Source organism: Trichomycterus rosablanca, chromosome 22, assembly GCF_030014385.1.
Source record: "Trichomycterus rosablanca isolate fTriRos1 chromosome 22, fTriRos1.hap1, whole genome shotgun sequence".
Taxonomy (NCBI): Eukaryota; Metazoa; Chordata; class Actinopteri; order Siluriformes; family Trichomycteridae; genus Trichomycterus; species Trichomycterus rosablanca.
Genome location: NC_086009.1, coordinates 5,070,381 through 5,094,235, shown reverse-complemented (window position 1 = coordinate 5,094,235; position 23,855 = coordinate 5,070,381). Strand labels below are relative to the sequence as shown.

At 40.3% G+C, this 23,855-nt stretch overlaps 2 protein-coding genes across 4 annotated transcripts in view; one reads left to right on the top strand and one right to left on the bottom strand.

Annotated features, from left to right (window-relative positions):
* The window catches only part of prkcab (protein kinase C, alpha, b), a 65,779-nt gene extending 64,533 nt beyond the window's left edge, over nt 1-1,246 (bottom strand). Inside the window, exon 1 of the mRNA XM_062985096.1 lies at nt 1,036-1,246. Within this exon, the coding sequence (XP_062841166.1) occupies nt 1,036-1,205 (170 nt within the window). The 5' untranslated portion in view covers nt 1,206-1,246. The remainder of the gene's footprint in view (nt 1-1,035) is intronic.
* A 3,197-nt stretch (nt 1,247-4,443) lies between these two features.
* The window catches only part of cep112 (centrosomal protein 112), a 119,722-nt gene continuing 100,310 nt past the window's right edge, over nt 4,444-23,855 (top strand). Inside the window, exons 1-8 of one of the 3 annotated variants that reach the window (XM_062985093.1) lie at nt 4,444-4,513; nt 6,708-6,813; nt 6,892-7,082; nt 7,433-7,581; nt 16,188-16,269; nt 16,461-16,550; nt 17,528-17,575; nt 17,686-17,763. In XM_062985093.1, coding sequence (XP_062841163.1) covers nt 6,714-6,813; nt 6,892-7,082; nt 7,433-7,581; nt 16,188-16,269; nt 16,461-16,550; nt 17,528-17,575; nt 17,686-17,763 — 738 coding nt within the window. In that variant the 5' untranslated portion in view covers nt 4,444-4,513; nt 6,708-6,713. Of the gene's footprint in view, nt 4,514-4,648; nt 4,701-6,707; nt 6,814-6,891; nt 7,083-7,432; nt 7,582-16,187; nt 16,270-16,460; nt 16,551-17,527; nt 17,576-17,685; nt 17,764-23,855 lie in introns of those variants that run through there. The other 2 variants (XM_062985094.1, XM_062985095.1) reach the window with 2 other exon arrangements.

Below are 23,855 nucleotides of genomic sequence, written 5' to 3'. Positions count from 1 at the left end.
TTTAATCCTCTATTGTTGTTTAAATTTATTTACAAGCCCACCAATAATAGTAAATAAACACAGCATTTTAAATCAAACATGGAAACAGGTGACATAGTAGGTGAATAATCTCCTATGAAATGCTAAAATATATATTTTTTAAAAGACCATAAAAAAGCCATGTAAGTGAATGGATTATAGTTAAAATATGTGTGTTGTCTTTGCTGTGTTTGAACAAATACACCTTCTGCACACAGAAAATGAATTTTATCTGATGAGCATTTTATTAGACATCATTCCATGTCAAAATATAGGTTATACAGTACATGATTATGTATACACAGATACTGTATGTGTATGCAGGGGTGGGTAAGGGGCTCAAAGTGTAGTCTGCAAAGAATTGTGTGTCCATTTAGAGCCAGAATTTGTATATTGCTGGCTGTATATTAAATAAATTAAATATGTACTGCATGACCCCCACCTGCTATCAATGCAAATGTATAAAAAACGCCACCCTGATCTCAAAAGTTATTTTGCTCAGGTGTGTTTACATTAATGCACCGTGTGCACCAGTCTAAAGAAAACGATCTGCTGGTGCGTAATGGTGACCGCCCGGTGCGCATACACACACACATACACACATACATACATACATACATACATATTATTGGTCATATTGTCTATAAATATACCCATAACCGATATATTGCATATATTTATAACTATAACGATATCATTATTTGTGTATTTATATATCTGTATATATTGTTTATAAGAACAGATACACTACTGCTCCTATTATTATTATTAATGCACCACATGCACAATTTGCACGTTTTTTTGCATACGATATATTGTATATATGCACGTTGTACATTCGCTACCCCCTTTACACTTACTTTTTGCTTGTTAAACTACTGGAGGCCAATAATCTATCTACAGCTATCCATCACAATGGTCTTTATTAAGGTTTCTATTATTTTTATTTTTTTTTGCATTAATATGAGCGCTTCTTCTCACAGCAGCCAGGCTGTCAGTGGTTGCAGAAGCTCTTACCAGATGAAGTCCGTGCAGTGGCTGCAGAAGGTGGGTTGCTTAAAGAAGCGCGCGATAAACTTGTGGTTCTTCACTTCGTGCACGTTCTTCTGGCGCAGCGCTCCTTTGCGCGCGAACCGGTTGGCGACAGCGCCGGATGAGTCGTGCATGTGGTAATGATCAGCAGCCATGGCGGGGAAGAGGAGCGCGCTCTCCCGCCGGCCCGCTCTCTCCGTCTGTACGCTGTGGACGCGCTGCTGGATGCGCCGGTTCTCTCAGCGCGGTTCTGAGCGGCTCCGAGTGACGTCAGAGTTCAGTTACTTTGGTGCGTCTCCGAAAAAAACGCGCACAGCGCCACCGAGTGGTACAGACCTGGCAACCCGGGGATTGTACCCTCCACGTGCCTACTGTTGCACTGTTGCGAGGAGACCACAACCGCTTTCTACAGTATAATCAAGCTACTGCTACTAAGCTTCAAATTAAAAGTCCAGAAGGCGAGAGCTTGCTTAAAGTGCTAAATATTTAATAACAATAAACAAAGAATTAGCAGGGGCTTTTTTTCTTGTACGGCAGCCTAAACCAGGGGTGCCAATCCTAAGGGGCCTAAATCTAAAAATTTCAATTTACAAACTATAGCTGCACGAACATCATATAATAGCCAAAAGCATACAGTCATGGATTAAACCTGTCTTTATAAAATTAAATCTGTTTTTTTATAACACAATGTGTTTAGCTTATTCTGCTAAATATTTAGATACATATTCAAGACCTGATTCAAGATTTGATCCTAGACTTTAAGTACTGTATGTAAAGAGTTTTACATCTTCCCATGTATGTGTAAGTTAAATCTGGGCTACCTGTTACCTTCCAAAAAAATCAGTTACCCAAGACATTACTGAGTGTCTATCACATAAACATTTAACCTAGCAACTGCTAATTTAAATATATTTATTTACTCAATTAATTGAATTGTATGGAGCCCCTAAAGGGACATGGTGTATTTATTTGTTTTCTTTAAGTAAAAAAGTGGTGCGCACCAGATACTAAGTGGTGCTGACCAGATACTAAGTGGTTACTATGTGGTGTGCACCAGATAATAAGTGGTGCTGACCAGATACTAAGTGGTTACTATGTGGTGTGCACCAGATAATAAGTGGTGCTGACCAGATCAGGGCCGGCGCTAGGGGGGGGCTGAGGGGGGCATTGCCCCCCCAAATTGTGTCTTTGCCCCCCCAAGCACAATGCAAGCAACGGCTATTTTTAAAATTATCTCTGAACCAATCACAAAAATGCATTTTGTTTTACAGTATGAAGATATTTCCTTGCTTATTCCTGATTGGCTCTTTGAGTCATATAAAAATCGGCAGACCGCCCCAAACAGTTCAGTTCGGCAGTATATGTTAGTGTGAGCGAGAGGCAGGTATACTGGTAAACACTTTTTTTTTACACAATTAGTATTCTTTTGTTTTCTTTATATTTAAATTTCCCAATAATATAAATATTCTCACTCATTCCTATTTCCACGTTTGAATATTCTCAGTCTGTGTGTAGGTACATTTGTCAGCTTTGACTTAAATTTGTATTAAAGCCTTTCAAGAAATAGAGTTGTTCTATTAGTAATGGCAATTTAATTAAGGGGGCGTATTAAAATGAAATACAATTAGATAATCTTTTTCTCCATTTACATAATCAACATGTATTTTTTAATCATTGGGTTTTAAGTTTAAGTTCGAAAACATGCATTTTTATTTCTTTACCTCATACATCACTTTAAGCCAGTATCAATAGCTTGGCTGTCATCATTCATGCACAAATCAAGCCTTGAATATATTTCTGGCTTCAAAAACATGACTATCAACATGCCCCCTCATTAGGTTTTACTGCCCCCCCAAGCAAAGCAGTCCAGAACCGGGGCTGGACCAGATACTAAGTGGTGACTATGTGGGTGCACCAGATAATAAGTGGAACACACCAGATACTATGTGGGTGCACCAGATAATAAGTGGTGACTATGTGGGTGCACCAGATAATAAGTGGTGCTGACCAGATAATAAGTGGTGACTATGTGGGTGCACCAGATAATAAGTGGTGCTGACCAGATAATAAGTGGTGACTATGTGGGTGCACCAGATAATAAGTGGTGCTGACCAGATACTAAGTGGTTACTATGTGGGTGCACCAGATAATAAGTGGTGCTGACCAGATACTAAGTGGTGACTATGTGGGTGCACCAGATAATAAGTGGAACGCACCAGATACTATGTGGTGTGCACCAGATAATAAGTGGTGACTATGTGGTGTGCACCAGATAATAAGTGGTGACTATGTGGTGTGCACCAGATAATAAGTGGTGACTATGTGGTGTGCACCAGATAATAAGTGGTGACTATGTGGTGTGCACCAGATAATAAGTGGTGACTATGTGGTGTGCACCAGATACTATGTGGTTACTACGTGGTGCACACCAGATACTATGTGGGTGCACCAGATAATAAGTGGTGACTATGTGGGTGCACCAGATAATAAGTGGTGACTATGTGTGTGCACCAGATAATAAGTGGTGACTATGTGGTGTGCACCAGATAATAAGTGGTGACTATGTGGTGTGCACCAGATAATAAGTGGTGCGCACCAGATACTATGTGGTTACTACGTGGTGCACACCAGATACTATGTGGGTGCACCAGATAATAAGTGGTGACTATGTGGTGTGCACCAGATAATAAGTGGTGCGCACCAGATACTATGTGGTGTGCACCAGATAATAAGTGGTGCGCACCAGATACTATGTGGTGTGCACCAGATACTATGTGGGTGCACCAGATAATAAGTGGTGACTATGTGGTGTGCACCAGATAATAAGTGGTGCGCACCAGATACTATGTGGTTACTACGTGGTGCGCACCAGATACTATGTGGGTGCACCAGATAATAAGTGGTGACTATGTGGTGTGCACCAGATAATAAGTGGTGCGCACCAGATACTATGTGGTTACTACGTGGTGCGCACCAGATACTATGTGGGTGCACCAGATAATAAGTGGTGACTATGTGGTGTGCACCAGATAATAAGTGGTGCGCACCAGATACTATGTGGTGTGCACCAGATAATAAGTGGTGACTATGTGGTGTGCACCAGATAATAAGTGGTGCGCACCAGATACTATGTGGTTACTACGTGGTGCACACCAGATACTATGTGGGCGCACCAGATAATAAGTGGTGCCAACCAAATACTATGTAACCACACAGTAACTGGTGCTCACCACTTTTTTACTTAAAGTTTATTTTTACTTAAATTTTAATTTTACTTATTTTTCCCTCAGGGGCCCCGTAAAAATACTGCAGTTTAAGCTTCATGTGGTCAGTAATTCTGTTTCTGTAGGACTTTTATTTTGCCCGTGCTGCCATGGTTAGCAGGATTGCTGTATCTGAGTTCAGAGAAACTTAGTTTGAACCGTTTGGCAGCTCTGATTCACAAACACCTCGATGCTGATCAGTTAAGTTTGTTAAATTATTTAATATTCAGGATTTAAAGCTGAAATTTTCTCATCATCTATATAAACACTCCATGTTTCAGTTCAGTTATATGTGATGTAGATCCGGTGTGTTGATTCTGAGGCGCTTCTGTTGTTGTCAGGGATCCAGTAAACCGTCGCTAAAGTTGTTTCTTATTAAATTTGTCGGTAAGTTTGTGAGTCATGGAGATAAAAATGTAACTAGTTAGTTATTACAATGTTACAAACTAAACCTAACCAAACTAACCAGCTTACTAATGTAACAAGAAGCTCAGACAGATGAATGAATGGAAGCTTTCACACAGCGGTCAGTAGTTATCTTTCACAGCTGCTCTGGCCTGGATACAGTACATACACATTATATCAACTGTATATAACACCGGCTGGGTGGGGAGCACTGTCGCCTTACAGCAAGAAGGTCCTGGGTCCTTTCTATGTAGTAGTTTGCATGTTCTCCCCAAGTCCGTGTGGGTTTCCTCCGGATGCTCCGGTTTCCTCCCACAGTCCAAAGACGTGCAAGTGAGGTGAATTGGAGAAACTAAATTGTCCAAGACTGTGTTCAATATAACCTTGTGGACTGATGAATCTTGTGTAATGAGTAACTACCGTTTCTGTCATGAATGTAACCAAAGTGTAAAACATGACGTTAAAATCCTAATAAACAAACAAACAAACAGACAGTCAGGTTAATAATAGATACTAAAATTTCACATTCACATTTTCAGCATTTAGCAGACGCTTTTATCTAAAGCGACTCACAGTACTGTGACAGGATTCTGTCTAAGCAATTGAGGGATAAAGGCCTTGCTCAAGGGCCCAACATTGGCAACCTGGCAGTGATGGGGCTTGTACCAGCGACATGTCGATTACTAGTCCAGTGCCTTAACCACTAGACTAACCTAAGTGTGAGTGTGTTTGCTCTGTGATGCACTGGCAACCTGTCTGCAGTGTTTCCTGCCTTTCGCTGAGTGAATTAAAGCCACTGCAACCCTGAACAGGATAAAGCGGTGGTAAAAGAGACAATGAATGAATGAATGAATGAATAAATATATAAAACATTGTGACTTCATGCTGTCTATGCTTATGGGCTTGTTTGTCAAATTAATAGCAGCAAAGACATTCTTCCTTTAATTTTAAGGGAGTTTTTCCTTGCCACTGTCGCCCTCTGCTTGCTCAACAGGAGGTTTTTGGTCTGTTGGTCTTGGATTCTGTGAAGTTGCTTTAAAACAATGTCTATCATAAAAAGCGCTTTACAAATGAACTTGACTTGACATGAATAAATATTTGTAACAGAACATTAAATATAACATATGTACAATTTAAACTACTTAAAAGGAAACAGCAACTAATTCTGTTGTCAGCAATAGCAATGTGAGGTAATGTTACTATAGACTTCTAAGGCTCTTATAGTCCTAAAGTACTTCACTCTTTTGTCAAAAAATGTGATCATTTACAAAATTATTACATTCATATACACAAATTTAAATGTATTATTTACTCATAGTTATCTGGGGGTAATGTTTTATTTATTTATTTTACAAATGCAGCTACGTTATAAAATGGGGCGGCACGGTGACTAAGTGGGTAGCACTGTCTCCTCACAGCAAGAAGGTCCTGGGTTCGATCCCCAGGTGGGGCGGTCTGGGTCCTTTCTGTGTGGAGTTTGCATGTTCTCCCCGTGTCCGCGTGGGTTTTCTCCGGGTGCTCCGGTTTTCTCCAACAGTCCAAAGACATGCAAGTGAGGTGAATTGGAGACACTAAATTGTCCAAGACTGTGTTCGATATAAACTTGTGAACTGATGAATCTTGTGTAATGAGTAACTACCGTTCCTGTCATGAATGTAACCAAAGTGTAAAACATGACGTCCTAATAAACAAATAAACATTATAAAACGTAGTCATACTTTGGTTTGTTCAACTGGATTTATAAAAAGCCATAGTTAAATATGACATTTCATAAATATGTAAAAGCTTTAAATCAGATGTAAACATATGAAGTATATTTGTCTGTATTCTGTATATAAGTCGCTTGGTTTCATACTTGTCACTCTCATTTTGAATTTTTATTATATATAAAGTGAAATGTGAAGTGTTCGGGAAGGAAAGGAGAGACAAATCACATATTTGTATTTGCTCCTAATATAGTTAATATTTTATCTTTTTTTTGCTTTGCAGGGCATCATGAATATCGATGATGACTCGCTGGAAAAACTGGACTCTGATTTTGATCACTATCTGGTCGACATGAAACCGTATGTGCTTAAGCTTTCTCACAAGTCAGGTTAGTTCTCATTTCATACAAAACCGCTCAGTAAAATGGTGCATGTAGAGCATAAAGTGTCATTTTATTGTGAACCAGAGCGACAGCGGTGTGCCCTGTGGATTAAGAAGCTCTGTGACCCTGTGGCGTCTGGCTCCGGCCTGATGGGTAGGAAGAATCGCAATGCATATGCTTGTCTACTTCTGCACATGCTCCGAAGAGGAAACCTCGAGGGCCCTTTTACTCACAAACCTGAGATGGGCAGCTTAAAAACGTTGCCAACTTACATGGTAAATGCTTCTCTGTGATGAAAAATGTTCTGTTTATTTTGTTGTGTTTATTAGAAACAATGTGACTTCATGTCAGCCTAACAAATGAAGCTGCTTACACACCCTTCTCGGACGCCGTCAGGGTCCCCAGCAGTGGATTGGCTATGCTAAATTCTAAAAAAAGGGGATAAAATGCATAAAAAGAGAATTTAATGTGTAAATTAGTTGACTGAGATATCTAAACAGATGAACACATACACCCAATGAAGGGTTAAGAACTAGAACCCTGTGAATCTATAATGTGTATCTCCTTAACCTTCTGTCAGCAGTGCAGAACTCTGAACACTGATCTGATTTTGTTACCTTGACAGTCTATCTACTATGATGAGCCGCTAGCGTCCAGACCTGGAACACAGAACGCCGCCATGCTGCCAGACTGGGTATCGAGTGAGCTGGATCATGCAGATGACGCATGGTCCAGTCTACTGAGGGACCCATCATCACTTCAGAACTCAAACAGGTATGGCTCTGTTAGCTATGAAAATACAAGGCAATCCCGTCAGTGACAATTAAACCGTTTTCAGCACACAGAGGGAGATGTTAGCTGCATATTAATAACAAGCTTATGGCAGTGGGAGCTACCTACGATCTATTTTCATAACATTTCCATGATTTTTTTGCCTCATTACAACAATTTATCTTCACAGTCTTTGCAAGCATGTGGTAGAATAGTGCCCCAGAAGGCCTGCTGTGTAATAGACCACCGAAGTCGTGCGTCATTCTGTAGTCCTCGTTATGCCCATATTTGGAGACCCGGGTCTAACTCAGATTTCCTATGGGAAATTTGAACGGGGTTTTCAAAAAATCGTCTCTAACGCATCCTGTGCTAAATAAACATGTTCAGAACCCTGTACGTTTTGTCCTGTGTACATATTCCTTCTGTACATCACTGGATCCCCTGAATTACGAGGTTGTTAAAGGGTCGTAATACTAATAACGCTACACGAAAGCTAACGCTACTGCACATTAATTAGACGTCACTGAACTACACCAATCGAATTGACTGAAAGAGCGGCCCGCGTTTGTTGAGTACAACCAAAAGCATAACACCCAACCATCCTCGCTTTCTACGTTAATGTAGCTAGCTACTAAAAATATCAACCAAAACTTGTGAATATCACTCCACTGTTACTCTGGTGAATCGCGCTGCTTCGTGCGGTTATTTAAAAGGCTTATAAAAGAAAAAAAAAAGAAAACATTAAGAGGCTTCCAGTTTAGTGACGTCAATTCAGTGCGCAGTAGCATTAGCTTATATGTAGCAATATTCATATTTTGACTTTTTAACGACTTCATAATTCAGAGGATCCTGGAGAAATAATACAACACCTGAATTGCAAATGCTTTTCTAAAACAAGATCACATTAGCATTCTCCAGTACAGTAAAAAGATTGTATTGGTGTTGACTGAAAGCAGTGAGGTAATAAATAATGTAGAGTCAATATTAGGTGTTAGACTGCAGTTAACACAGTGCAGACTGGGTGTGAATCATTATTATTGCATAAAACAAACTCAGTTTCATTCAAATATTGTCTGTTTTACCAGCGCTTTATCCTGGTCAGGGTTGTGGTGGGTCTGACTTAATGGGCGAGAGGTTGCCAGTTCATCACAGGACAGACAGGCACACACACACACACTTAGGTTAATTTGTAGTAGGAGGAAACTGGAGCACCCGGAGTAAACCTAAATGGACACACGGGAGAACATGCAAACTCCACACAGAAAGGACCCTGGCCACTCAGAGTCCAGGTCAGTTTCTGAAAGCAGAACATACAGTATTTCCTTCAGTTTTGAAGACAGTTTCTTACAAGACTTTGAAGTATGTCTGTGGGAATTTGTGCACTGATCTTGGTCAAGAAAGCCTCAGTTGATGCTCCAGTTCATTCCAGAGCTGTTGAGTGGGGCTGAGGTCAGGACTCTGTGCAAGACACTGGAGCTTCTTTAAACCAAGCACAGGGGCACAGTCATGATGGAACAGGAAAAAACCTTCCTTAAACTGTTGCTGCAAATTTAAAAGCGTATAATTTATTTAATATATACATAAATTGATTTATTACACCTGTTATCAAATATTGTGGCTGAAATGCATGAATTCAGTAATTAGAAGGGTGTGATAATAGACAGAAGAATCTCCATAAAACAAAACGTAACAGCTTTGGAACATTTTTTATGACTACAGGATGCGAGAGAGGCAATTTTCTAAATCTCCATTCATATTTCCCATTCAAAATTTCTCTTAGACCCGGGTTACCAAATATGGGCATAACAACATGGCGTGGCCTACAAAATGACGACACGACTTCAGTGGTCTATTACAGCCTTTTCACCAATCCAGCAAACCCCAGCCAGACACAATGACATGTTCTTTGAACTCAGACGAAATCCTGTTACGCCAGCTGTTATGGCTGACATTGAGTTACCACAAACACCCAGTATACAGATAACTCAGCCAAACGGGAGAAAGTTCCTGTCTTGTCTGTGTGGCACAAAACTTTTGAAGTTCTTTCCCAGTCTGATCCACTTGACTGGAGCTCTTTGCTGTGCACCACTTCAAAAGGATGAGGAATATTTAGTGGAAGCGAGACTAAACGAGACTAAAGTGGCTGCGGCTGGTGCGTATGTGTTACAAAATCCTTTTTTTTAATGAAACCTGTTTTTGTTTTTGGCACATAAAGATCTGGAGTCTGTTCTGCATCAGTGTCGTGGTGAGTTTCATACTGTCTACACTTGGCGAGTCGAGTATTTCGATCAACCACTCTGTCACAATCTCCAGTGGCCTACAGAGCTCGATAATTAATCAGATCATTCATTTATTTGTTCATAAAGAAGGTCCTGGGTTTGATTCCTAGGTGGAGCAGACCGGGTCCATTCTGTGTGGAGTTTGCATGTTCTCCCCGTGTCTACGTGGGTTTCCTCCCACTGTCCAAAAACGTGCAAGTGACGTGAACTGATGAATCTTGTGTAACCAGTAACTACCTGTTCTCCCGTACTTTGGTGGATTTGTGCATGAGGTCGGCTTTGTGAACGGAGAGCCACGCCCCAATCTCTGCGCTCTTCCACTTTCTGTACAGTCGCCCTGGGCAACCAAGGTCCTTACACAGCAATGATAACCCCACCCCTTAGTCCGGTCTTTCCCACCCAGCAGACTGAAAGCCAATTTTGTCTGCTAGAGGGCGCCCAGCCGACTGGTAGCAGAGTCGAGATTCGAACCTGGGAGCTCAGAGTTATACCGCTGTGCCACCTGGGCGCCCCTAAGCTCTTTTTAAGTCACGTCCTCTTAGATCATGATCATTGTTTCTAATCATTTTGTAATCAGTTTTTTATGGTGGTCAAGTTCATATATTTTAATTTTAAAATGAGAGTGCAGTTTTTACAGGCTGTATTAATCCATCACCATGTGAGTTCCTTTGTTAATTTGAACTGTTTAGTTTACTGTCCAGTCACTGTCTGGATTTTAGTTCTTGTTTTGGTTAGTCGTGTGTGGTTTTATTTGTAGAACAATTTCAGATTACTAACAAATCATCATGATTGACACACTGAGATCAATCACATCAAAATAGACCTATACAAATGACCTTCCCTGATAAACTGTTTTGAAACATTTTCTCCTGCTAAAATGACATGGCAGCAGATATTGTGGGCGAGTTTAGCATTTTCTGGCTAGCAGCTGTTTGAAAGCATAGACTCGGTACTGCAGGGGCAGGGGATTGAAGTTCAGGCTCTGATTTGGGTACGATCATTAAAGGTTTGGATCACAGGCCGAGTTTTTCTGGAGAAGCTCTTTCATGTGGCCGGCTTGTTTAGATTAGATGAAAGGGACGAGTCTGTTAGTTCTCTTGTGATGTGACCGTGTTTGATTGCTATCAGTGATTGCTGAAGTTTTTATGTTGTGGTGACGTCAATCCAGCCTATACTTGGTCTTCCATGTATTAAATAACTACATTTGTTCCATGCTAGTGTAAAACCTGAACACAGAAACTAAAATAACATGTTTAATCAAATATTCACATGATAGAATATTGAACCAATCACCAGACCCAGACAGACCTGCCATTTCTACCTGGAACCTCATTATTGCCTTGAAAGCTCCTGATGCATTCCTAAACCCCAAACTCTAGTTCCAAAGAGACTTTGTTCTTGAGAAAAAAAACATGCAGGGATGGAAAACTGTCCTAATAATCTAGTAATAAAGGTCAGATTATAATTGTTCTATTGTATTAATGTGAACAGGCATTTTTCCATATGTGACCTGAATTTCTGTTCTCTCTGTGGCCACTAGGAGGCGCTCTTTGCTTTCTGCAGCAGTGTGTTGTTGATGGGAAACCTTCTGACCAGAGTTCAGGGAAGGGCTAGATCAGCCAGCACTGGTTTGGGAAAACCCTAAACACAAATTTTAGCCTCTGATATGTCCTGTTAACTAAATATGGACCTGAAACATGCATGGCTGTTCTTGTGTTTCACATTCAAAGTGCCACTGGGGATTAAAACCCTGGATCCTAGTACTGCAGTAGTAATTTACTATCGTAATTTACCTCGCCTTGTATAATTATAATAGGATAGCAATTCAAATTAATTCAGGGTAAAACACAAGTTAATAACTCTCTAATATACACTTATAAACACCTAGGTTGAAATTTAGTGTGATGTACTGGCATGATTTGTGTTTTGGGGTTTTTGTGTTTTTGGGCAGGGGAAGAAACCAAAATACCTAACAGAACCCTACACAGACACAAGCTAAGCAAGACAAACACCACAAAGATGGTAGCTTGTGAGGATCAATTAAAGGCTGTACCTATATGTGTGTATATATGTATATATATATATATATATATATATATATATATATATACTGTATATAGGAACATCAATGACTTGTATATGAAAAAGTACATGAGTGAGTACATCAGTTGCTTTATCCTGGTCACTGTCGCAGCAGAAACACTGTGGGCAAGACAGGAATACAGGGCATCAATCCATCTAATGGTTTTAGCCACCCACATTACCCCACCCCCCAAAGTCCAGGCGGTTATATCTGTTGATAACTGATGTTGGTCTAGCTTAATAATAATGTATTCATTTAAAAAAAAAAAAAACCTTTGCTGTAAATTATCTAACCCAAGGGTAGAAAGGCGAAAAAATGGGTTGCAGAGAAAAATAATAATAATTAAATCACAAATTTTAACAGGCACAAACATGAAATAAACTTGTACACAAACGCCCCCTTGTGGAGGTTCTATGTTACACCTTGTAAACCAAAGTGAGACCAGATTGCCACCATTTTTATTAATTAATTATATATTGTTTTGTGTTTCGTTTGATGCATTGTTTGTGTTGTTTGGGTCACAGTAAAAATCATGGACAAAATGTGGGTTGCTGGAAAAAAAGTTTAAAAGACCCTTTGCTGTAAATGACATTCATTCCATTGCCATTCATTGACCCACTTGTGGTGATCGGGTTCTAGACATCTGGCTAGTTTGCCTAGATCAGGAATGGCCAGAAGTTATGCGTCACCAGCCCTACCTGCTACTACACTGATGCTGCCTTTAAATACGTTGTTCAGGATTGAGTAGCATTATTTTGAAGCTCTGCTTACACTAAATGGTTTTCAAAGTTACACCACATAAAAAACTGCACTTGTTTTGCATTAAAATGTTTAGATTGCTCAAACATTCTCTTAAGATTGTATTGAGATGGCGCAAATTGCGTATGCTTATCAAATGTGGGTCCTATAATAGGGTTTTCATTAAATGTCTTTCAATTGATGAAGAGTTAGAAAAAACAAAAAGAAAAAATCGAGGTTGAGATCAGGGTGCTTTGTACAAACCCTCTCAACACGTTAATTGACTGGCATGGACAGTTTAACAGATTTGATTAGAATGCTACGAGTGATTAGTTATTAGATTAGTAAGGAGGCTGCACCCCCCTCCACCCCATTTATTCTGACCATCTGCATTTTCATCAAGCACATGAAAACCTTTACCCAGACGCCAACACTTGGCCCTCTTAAGAGATTTCAGATGGGTTTCAGGGTCCCGGTAAAGCAGAGCGTCCGTGATGACCTTGCCTCCAGGTGTTAGACTTCTGAAGTGAAAGGGCGGAGGACATAAAACGCTCTGGAGAGAGAGAGAGAGAGAGAGTAAGAGGACTGTGTGTATGGTTCTTTTCAGAAGACTTTGTGATGCAGTCTGGGTCCAATCTCAGCACCTGGAGGTCAGGAGGCTTTAATCAGCGGCACCTCGCCACTCCAGCGCAGACCTGCGCTTCTGCAAAGGCTTTGATCTGATTCAATTATCCCTGTCCACCTGTTAACGGCCGGCCGCCAATCACAACAGCCTGCCCTCATCTGCCGCTGCCTCAAAAGAGTGTGTGTGTGCTTGCGCCCGTGTGTGTGTGGACAGCTCTAAAGATGAAACAGACTGTCTTTATTGGCCTGTCATTCTATGTAAACAGCAGTGAGAGGTAATCGGTATCTCTTTGTGTATGTTTGATGTTGTTCTTACCGTCCGTTTTATCAGCAGCCATCTCAACATTTCTTGCATAGATAAAATAAGATCAAAAGATTGATTTTACGTGTCGTGTGCATGAAATTATGTCTGCGGAATAAAATTCCAAAAATATTTTGATTGGACGGCACCCTCTTCTGGTGCCCATTCTGTAATACAGCTTCATTTGTTTTGTATTGTGACTTCAGACTGCAGTGCTGCTGGTGTAGCTGGAATAAGTAAAGTGGTGGCACAGTGCTCCAGTAGGTAGTGGTAGTACTGCACAGCTCCAGTCTTAATGTTTCTGTCTGTGTGACATGGGGTCTGTCCAAAAACTTAGTGAGCTGCCTTGCTGCCTAACTAGAGAAGATTCTAATAAGACATCGAACTATTCAGACGCAATACTTACAGTCACTGCAGTTTCCGCTTACTAAACTAACACAGTTTGCCTCAGGCAGTTCAAACCAATAAGCTGAGGTGACACAACCCGCTAGCATCTCAGCTAACATCCGTGTACCAAAAACGGTTAAATTGTACTCCATGCATTTTCCTCTTTTTCTTCCAATCCAATCATATCTAATTACTCACTTGTATCTCTCAGAACACGGGTGGACCCAGCACACGCCCCTCTGACGTGTGTGCAGTTTGCCAACTGCTTCTTTTCACCTGCATGAGAGTCACACACTGATCTCCATTATTCCCCGTCCCTGTGCAGGCGTCATTGACCGGCCAGCAGAGGCCACAATTGTAGCATTAATGGAGACATAGCCGGTCGTGACTGTGTAGGCACCCTGTCGGCTGATAGCAGAGCTGAGATTGGAACTCGTGCCCCCCGTTGTTGAGCTACAGTTTTTTTTACATAAGTGTGTCATGGCACTCTCATGTTCAGTAATATTCTCTCTACTTTTTGCCATCCAAAACATCACCATGTTTGACAGCAGGTACATGGTTGTTGGGAGTAAATGTCTCACCTTTTTTTTGCCAAAATTCTTTTGGTCATTGTTTCCAAAAAACTTGATAGAAATGTTTTGCTGAGTTGTTTTTGTCTCTGTACTTGTCACTCGATTGACGAATTTAAAGGAGGATCTGCTTTAATGCCCATGCTAATAGCTTCATCGGTATTTTAGCCGACCATTTCATTCATATTCACGTTTTTGAGTTCAGAGTCTGTTCCTACTTTAATAGGCAGCCCAGAAACTTTGTATCTGCTAGGCTAATCATTGAGGAACAGCGGACCGGGTGCAATAAACCCGCTGTAAAACAGCTCACACGTTAATCTGCGTGGATGAACGACAGCATGAACATACAGCCAGAACAGGACGTGTGGCCCGAGATCCTTTTATTGTTAGCGGTGAAGAAATGCTTTGATGTGAACCTCGGCCGCTCCCGCGTGCGTCAGTAAACTGAAAGGATGGCTAACCAGGGAAGCTTCAAAGTCAAGCGGCATAGGCGTGTGGCATCTGTATGCAAAATGTGCAGATGGGTTTATTATAGTCGTGAGCACGGGGGTTTGAGGGCAGACATGTCAGTAGGTGGTTATACCACAGTATTTTACATACACATTTAGCTGTTATTGTTGACATGTCACGCTGTCAGCAGTAGAGCTGATGTGACTTTGAATATTGTTTGAATGAGGCGGTTTTTAAAAGTCACATTTATTCAAGTCTGATTTCAAAGCCATTGTTTTGTTTTTATATAGAGCTGCAGAGTTAATTCTACAGTATATTAACAGTGGACAGCATTTGATGTCCTTTGTTTATAATAATAATAATAATAATTAGTTACTTATAGTTACTTAAGTAGTTATTTATAGTAAGTAGTTGTAGTATAGTCATAATAATATAGTCATAGTGACTATGATTGACTCAGGAGCCCAAAAGTGGCAACTTATTGGTGTTCGGGCTTGAACTGGCAACCTTCTGATTACTAATCCAGTACCTTAACCACTGAGCTACCAATTCTTATTGTCAACAGGTACATAAAAACAAAACAAACTTGTACACAAACACCCTCTTGTGGGGGCTTTACATTACATTGTGTAAACCACAGTGGGACCAGATTGCCACCATGTTTATTAATTAAGTTTATTTTGTTTTGTTTAGAAGCATTGTTTGTGTTGCCTGGTTTGCGGTACAAATAATGGACAAAATGTGGGTGGCTTGTAAGAAGTTTTGTGTTAGTCAGGTTCATGTTTAGCATTAGCATCTATACGTTAAACATTAGAATTGGGTTACCTTTCAGGGTTTAGCTGAGCTTAGGGTTTAAGATAGTTTAGGCTTAGCATTTAGCACAGCGGTTAGCCTAGTTCAGGTGTTTGTGTGTCTTGTCTTGTGATACCCTGTCTTGTCCATCGTAATTATGAATCAACATTACATAAGATCTCTGCGTGTGTGTCCGCCCTCGTTTCCCGTCATGTACCCTTCGTTACGGCGGTACAGCCTTGCTGTGCCCGCCTGCAATACCCCCCTGCTTTGAGAACCACTGTTCCTGCAGTTTATTGCTTTCGTCCCAGCAATGCATATTTTTAAGTGACATTATTTTTAGAAAGTTGGTCTCAAATGAAAAAGTGTTTTTGTTTCATTCACAGGAGGAAGAATCTGTTTAGTAAATCTTCTTCCAGACCCTTATCATCCAGTCCAATCAAACCTACTGCTGAGGAGTACCGGATGGTGAGCAGTTTTTTCCTAATAACTTAATAAATGGTGTCTGTGTGTCTATTCTCTATTATTATAAAAATGATACATAATATAGCCTCTATATATACTATAGAGGAGTATATAATATATACTGCTGAGGAGTACCAGATGGTGACCTGTTTTCCCTAATAACATGATAACTGATCTCTTTATCTTTACCTTAGTCTTCCTCTCAGGATGAGCGAATAAGAAAACAGCCCGCCTCCTCTGACGACAGTGACTTAGAGGTCCGTCTCAACAGCTGGAACCTGGGGGTAACCGAAAGCATGTTTTTATTCACTACATGTACGTGTTATCTGGGGGGTATCGGGTTAGGCTACTGTCATTAGGATGTAAAAATGGACTGTTGCCATTGGTGACCATGCGCGATAATGCTGCTGTTAAGCCAGCAGCTGCCACTCTAGCAGGTAAAAAGATGCGGTTGCTGGCAGCTGCTGGCTTAACAGCAGCAGTATCGCATACGGTCACTCCCTGCTCGACCATCGTCCCTCCACCTACAGACACAGCCAATAGTAAACCTAGATCTCGGTGATAGGTTAGCCAAAATAGCATTCGTCAGGTCAGACGCTGATGATATAAGAAGGCCTGGCTCACAATCAGTGTACCAATTCGTCCCAAAGGTGTTCAGTGGAAATACCTGGGATTTATACACCTTCCAGATAATTATAATTATATATTACCTTAAATACTAAACTACCGTTAGTCGTGCAAGCAGCAAGATTCTAACAATAAAGAGTCGGACATGACTAAATTAGGAACTTTTTTGAGGGACTTTCACTCTCCCCGTCTGTCCGTCTCCTCCATGAGCAATATTTGCATGACTTTGGAAAGTCATTCCCCCTCCTACGGTCCGCATCCTTTTCCTTTGTGTCTCAATCAAAGCGCTGCGATGCCCGGCTGTGTGCTGTGGTTGTTTTTTGTGTGTTTATGTGGGCACTGTTGACAAAATCCAAAACTCTAAAGGAAACAATAAAAAAATACAGTCCAAAAAAGAAGCGGAAACGGATCGGCCGAGCACAATGCCTCCGAAATGACCCTTGCTATTCTTCTGTGTAAACAAGCCCAGTTTAGGGAAGAGTGTGTGTTTAAGTGGTATCCTTTGAAGTCGGCCCACATTGTTTATGATAAATAAATGGAGGTCGGAGTGGGAGGGGAAGCGTGAAGGAATTGAAGGCGGCTTGCCAAGTCAGAAGGAGTGTTAAAGCCTCGTTGTATTGTTTTATTTTTGCAGATTGAAAACCCCAGGTATTTGCGAGAGAACCCTATTCCCCTGTCTCCGGTAAGTGCCAAGGCTTCCTAGTGGAACGGAAGAAGAGGGCAGGAAGAAGGGGTTTCTTTGATCCTTTTCTTTGCGCTCATCTGATCTCTTTTCCTCCCTCCTCTCTTTAGATTCTCCCAAAATCAAGCCTGAGAAAAAGTAGTGCCCTTACAGATGAGCAACCCCCAGTTTTCAGAGCAGATACGGAGGTAGGAAAATAAATACATCATTTAAATGTCCCTTTTTTTTTGACCACGTACAAAACTTGCATTTTAACATTTAAAGTAAAATCGGGTGAGTTTATGTGCTCCGGTACTTCTACACCTTTGAAACTAATGTTAGCAGGAGCGATATATTTCAAAATTTTATTTCTTAGACCTATCCAGAGATTCTTTCTGCAGGTTTCCTTTATCTTACCAGACTACTTCTTTGTATGTTTGTGTACAACCATCCTCTTGAAGTTTCTCAACATACAAGAGCAGCTTGTTTGTTTACATCCCTGCCCTAGTGCCACAGATATTCTGGTCCCATATTAAAAACCATATTAAAGAGCAGGGTGCTCGAGTGGAGCAGTAGTATAGGGTAGAGCTATGGGCTATCAGTCAGAAGGCTGTGGGTTTGAATCCTGGCTCTGATATGCAGCAGGCACTCTTGGACCCTTGAGCAAAGCTCTTTAACCTTTTGGCTCCAGGGGTGCTTTGACCCCAGCTTCCAAAACAAGTTAGAATATGTATATATAAATATGACAAAAAAAATTATAATTATAAATTATAACTATAAATAATTATAATAAGAATTATTATTAATATTAATAATAATAATAATAATAATTATTATTATTATTATTTATTTTTGTCATATTATTAATTATTAAATAGTAATAATAACAATAAAAATAATAAATATAATTATATAATTAATAAATATAATATAATTAATACAATAATTAATCATAACTAATAATTATCCCAGCTTATAATTAATAAAAATAATAAAATCAATAATAATAATAAGTATAATTTTCTTTGTCATATTTGCATATACATATCCCAGCTTATTGTTTTATTATTATTATAATTATTATAATTATTAATTGTATTATATTGGTATTATAAATGTTATTATTTTTATTAATAATAATATGAAGAAGAAGGAAAATAGCAATAATAATAAGAATAGTAATAAGTATTAATAAGTAATTAATAATTAATTAATTAGTCATATTTAAATATACATATCTCAGCTTATAATTACTAATAATACACTGGAATATGTATATGTAAATATTTTATTTACATTAAAAACATTATATAAAAAATATTGTTTATTATTATTTATAATATTATTATAATTTTTATTGTTATTATTATTATTATTATTACTGATGCATTGAAATATATTGGTTGTCACTTGACAGTTGCCACTTCATACCCGCGTGCAGGCTGGCTCGTCTCTCTAGCACTTAACTAAATGCCGGGTGATAGTCGGTCGCTTTTAATATAACCCATAAAGATCGTGAGTGCTGACAGGAAGTTTAGCTGACAGCTCTCATCAGGTCCTGCTTGTTTTCCCAACGCTGATCCCAAATGGCTTTTTACCAGAGTAAATAGAAAAAGAGACAGCAGTGCCATGACAGGGTTTTTTTTTCTGTTTGCTTAAGCTGAGACTCTCATAGACGCGACTTCTCTTTGATGTTTCTTCTCACTCTGGTACTGATACATCTAAACCCAGCCTGCCTGAATCTCCTTTTACCTGCACACACACACACACACACGTTCCTCGGGAGGAGTCCTGCTAACAGTTTCATCTGTTTGAGACGCGAAGTTCCTTCAACCTGTCAGAAATTACAAGTTGTGATTGTCTAAATGCTGTTTGGCTATTTCAGCCACCCGCACTGTTGTCATCTATCATGCATCCATCAGCGTGCCATTACCATAGCAGTTTATATTTCTGACAAGGCAATTTAGCAGATTTAGGCCTTGCTTGATCTGTTTCAGGTGAAAACATTTATACATTGCAGCGGTTTTTATATAATAATAATATAAATAATAAATTAGCAATAGTATTATCATATAATAATTGAGTAGTCCTCTTTTAGTCACAGGGGACACATTCCAGTACCCTGACCTGTGGATAATACTGAACATATGTGTATGATGAAGCTTAATTCATAAATAAGCCACAATAAAACATGTGTAGCTGTAATTAATGATAAAATAGAATTATAATAATAATATTATGATGTTACAATACAACTTCTTTCTCAAAGCTATCTTTGCCTCAGCCAAAGCCCTGGTACCACTAGTTGGGCAATTTGGGGTCATATTGAGTCAAATAAACGATATTCGAACGTTACAGCACTGTGACACCATAGCAGCTATTACGTGACACTGTGGACATAACTGTGGACAGCTTGTAGATTCACAAAATCATTCCAACATGCTATTCAGATAGATATTCAAATGAAAACGAACAAGGCGCTCAGATGGTGCTGCGGTAAAACACGCTAGCACACCAGAGCCGACATTTCGAACTCGGGCTGGGCGCCTACACGAACAACAATTGGCTGTTGTTCATACAGGGTGGGAGCCGTAACTGATGCAATTACGACCTCTGCTGGCTGATTGATGGCACCTGCACAAAGGCGGGATAATGTGATCAGGGTGTGACTATCCGGAAACAAAGCTGATCCACATATGAATTCGCCTCTTGCAGGTGAAAAGATGCAGTTGGCTACTGCACATGTGTCGGAGGGGGCAGAGATCAGCCCTCTACCCTCAACCAGGGTAGAGATCAGCATCAGTAGAGAGGACTCATAATGCAATCAGGTAATTGGATACAACTAGATTGGGAGGAAAATGCAAAAAAAAAACCTAAGAAATGGTTTATTCCTGAAATTCTTCTATTATTTTCCAACCATGGAAAACGATTCACGACTGTGATTTAAGGAGTAACAGAAGTAATTGTGATAATTCAATTTTCAAAATTAAACAAGAATTATTTTTAGTGAATCGTTCCAATTATCATTAAGATCTGATCACATCTCATCAAGGGTGCAATTAATGACAAGAGCTACTACAATGTGAGGTTTGTTTAAATTCTTTGCGCTTGTCTGAAAAGCTCAAATTTCTACCATTGTCTATGCATAATCTATGTATTTTTTTGTGTGGCCACCAACTTTTGCTGGAACCCCGTAGTAGAAATTTGTAAATGGCGTTCAGGGCTCTGCTCTTTCTCAAAGTGCATAACCTACACACTTGATTAGCTCCAGAACGAGCGCCTGCCTCCTGTACCGGCATAAAACAGCAGCCGAAAAGATTCCCGGTAATTCTAGAAAGGTGAGTGAAAAGTTCCTCAGAAGCCACTGAGCTTTCATGGAAGGAAATGGTGCATGACTCGGCTTTTACTGTCCGTGATTGAAATGGCAGCATAGAGCTTAAAGGGAGGGGTGTGTGTGGGGGTGAAGTTATGGCACTGCGCGGTTTCCTGCACCCGTTTCTCGTCTCTCTCCTGCCAGAGGACCCTTCAGAAGACAGATTTATTCTGCTCCCTCCCCTCCATTTCTTTCCAACTTTTCCACTTTGAGAGAGAGAAAAACCCGGCTGGATGAATCTTTCTCTCTCTTTATTCTCACTCACATTCTTACATTTCCTCTCTCACTCTGCGATGCTCTTTGCTTTTGTTCTTCTGTCTGCTTTTCAGATGGAATGCTGGCACACGCGGCACTGGAACCTGCGTCTGGGGGTTTGTGGATATTGAACAGTTGCATTTATTTTCAGATATAGTGGAGAGCAGAGCTTAAGCGTATAGCTTCCCCAGAAAGCATAGAGATTTATTTGTATACCTGATAGCAATTAAAGATCAGGAGGTGCGTCCACTTAGTTTTTGTTTACTGTAAATAGTGTCATTTAATTTAAACAATTGATTTTACACTCATGTATGCAATAATTGTGGCTGAAACACTTGCACATGTGTGTCCACATACTTTATGCTGTCACAGTCTGTCATGGTTTTAAATGCCACATGTAAGCTGGGATCAGCTGTACTTCCTGAGTCCTGTGTTGATGCAATGCAAGGTCATAAACACAATATATATTGGAGTTGGGGGGGCCGAGACAGCCCCCCCATATTCATATATGCTCAAAATGTCCATCCCAATATACCGATGTAAAAATGATAAATAAACATATTCATCTTACTAGATAAGTGACTATACACCGACTAGGCATAACATTATGACCACTGACAGGTGGAGTGTCTGATTATCTCTTCATTACGGCACCTGTTAGTGGGGGGGATTTATTAGGCAGGAAGTGAACATTTTATTCTCAAAGTTGATGTTAGAAGCAGGAAAAATGGATGAGCGTGAGGATTTAAGTGAGTTGGACAAGTGCCAAAGTTGTGATGGCTAGACGACTGGATCAGAGCATCTCCAAAACTGCAGCTCTTGTGGGGTGTGTCCCGATCTGCAGTGGTCAGTATCTATCAAAAGTGCTCCAAGAAAGGAACAGTGGTAAACCGGCGACAGGGTCATGGGCGGCCAAGGCTCATTGATGCATGTGGGGAGCGAAGGCTGGCCCGTGTGGTCCGACCCAACAGACGAGCTACTGTGGCTCAAACTGCTGAAGAATTTAATGCTGGTTCTGATAGAAAGGTGTCAGAATACACAGTGCATCGCCGCAGACCAGTCAGGGTGCCCATGCTGACCCCGGTCATCTTGGGGCCAGATTCCACAGCACACCTTTAGGACAATATTAGGAAGGTGGTCATAATGTTATGCCTGTTTGGTGTCAGAAACATTTACATTTAAAATATAACATATAAAAATATATGACTTAGTACAACACAAAATAAGCTAAAATGATATGAAATATAGAGTATTTGCCTGGTGATCCAGTCAGTTGTTGATATGACAGAAATGTTTTTGAATGGCAGGAACCCAGTGGGTACATCTGCCTGTAGGCTGGTTGCAATGACCTCTGCATGCAATGACCGTGTCTGTCCACCAGTGGGAGACTCTGAGCAGCTCGTATAGTTGTGTGTACGTGTGTGTGTGTGTGTGAGTGTGAGAGAAGCGTGTGTATGAACCTCCTCCTTCCCTTCGTTGGCAGCTCTTCATCTGTAGTTTTTTTTAAGACTTCCTCAGGCCACAGCAGTGAAACATGAAAGAGGAGAATTACTGGCAGCAAACATTCTGCGGCTTCAGTATTATTACTGAAATATTCACGTCTCCGTAATACACTTTATAATACACACGCTTTATAAATAGACTCAGGCTGTTTAATCTTCTTCTCATACTGTTTGTACTTTACTAATGTGGGTTCATGCAAGTTGCTTATTAGTTACATTCGCTGTCGAGCGACGGCAGTTAGGAATACGGACAAACTTTTGAAATGTGAGTAAATAGCGAATTAATGGCGTCTGATTTCAGGAGGTTTTAGACTCTTACAGACGTGTACAGTTTCATTTCTGACCAAGTATTGTACTGCACGGCTAGGTTTAGGTCATTTAAAACACTGGTTGGGTGGCACAGCCCTTTAATGTACTAGCCCAGGGACTAGGGTGGGTCGTGAGCCAAAAAAGGGTCGCAGAGAAAATTAATAATAATTAAATCAACAATTTTTAACAAGCCAAGCAAGGCAAAAGTGTACGCTGCACGCCGCCCAGGAAAGCTCAGCGGCAAGCTAATCAGCACCGCCACACTCCATAGGAAACAATGGCACAGCCGGCACAAAAGCGGTTTTCCTGCTTCTCATGTGAATGCAGCCTTAGTGTCATGGCAGTGCTGAGAATGGTCCATCACCTGAACATTTCCTGGACAGTGTGGCTACAGTCAGTAATTGTATATTTACAAAGTAAAGTGAAAATCCTGCTTATGCTTTTTTAACCGCCTTTTTTAACCCATTTCCCCCCTTTTCTATTATTTCCCCTGTTATTTAAAGCAGTAATGCATGGTTTGCATACTGTTAAACGTAGTGAGTGTAATGACGCTTGTCTCCTGTAGGCACGTCTTTAGAAAGGTGTGAAATATTGCCTAGTTAAGTATTTAGCACAGTGAAAGTTTGTGTATGAGCGCCATCAAAGCCCCGCGGTGGTTATGAGAAGTCACGAGCACCAGGATGCTTTAGGGTCGAGCTCGTATGTGTTTTTTTCTGACCCCAAACTGCATTGTGCTGTCGCTGAAGAACAGGCGCATTGTGTTTGAAGAGGAAACTGTTTGTACTCGCTCTACATTGTAGTTTAACTGTTCATTTTGTACAAATTGGATCAGATCAGCGGTGACACTTTGGAAGTGTCTTAG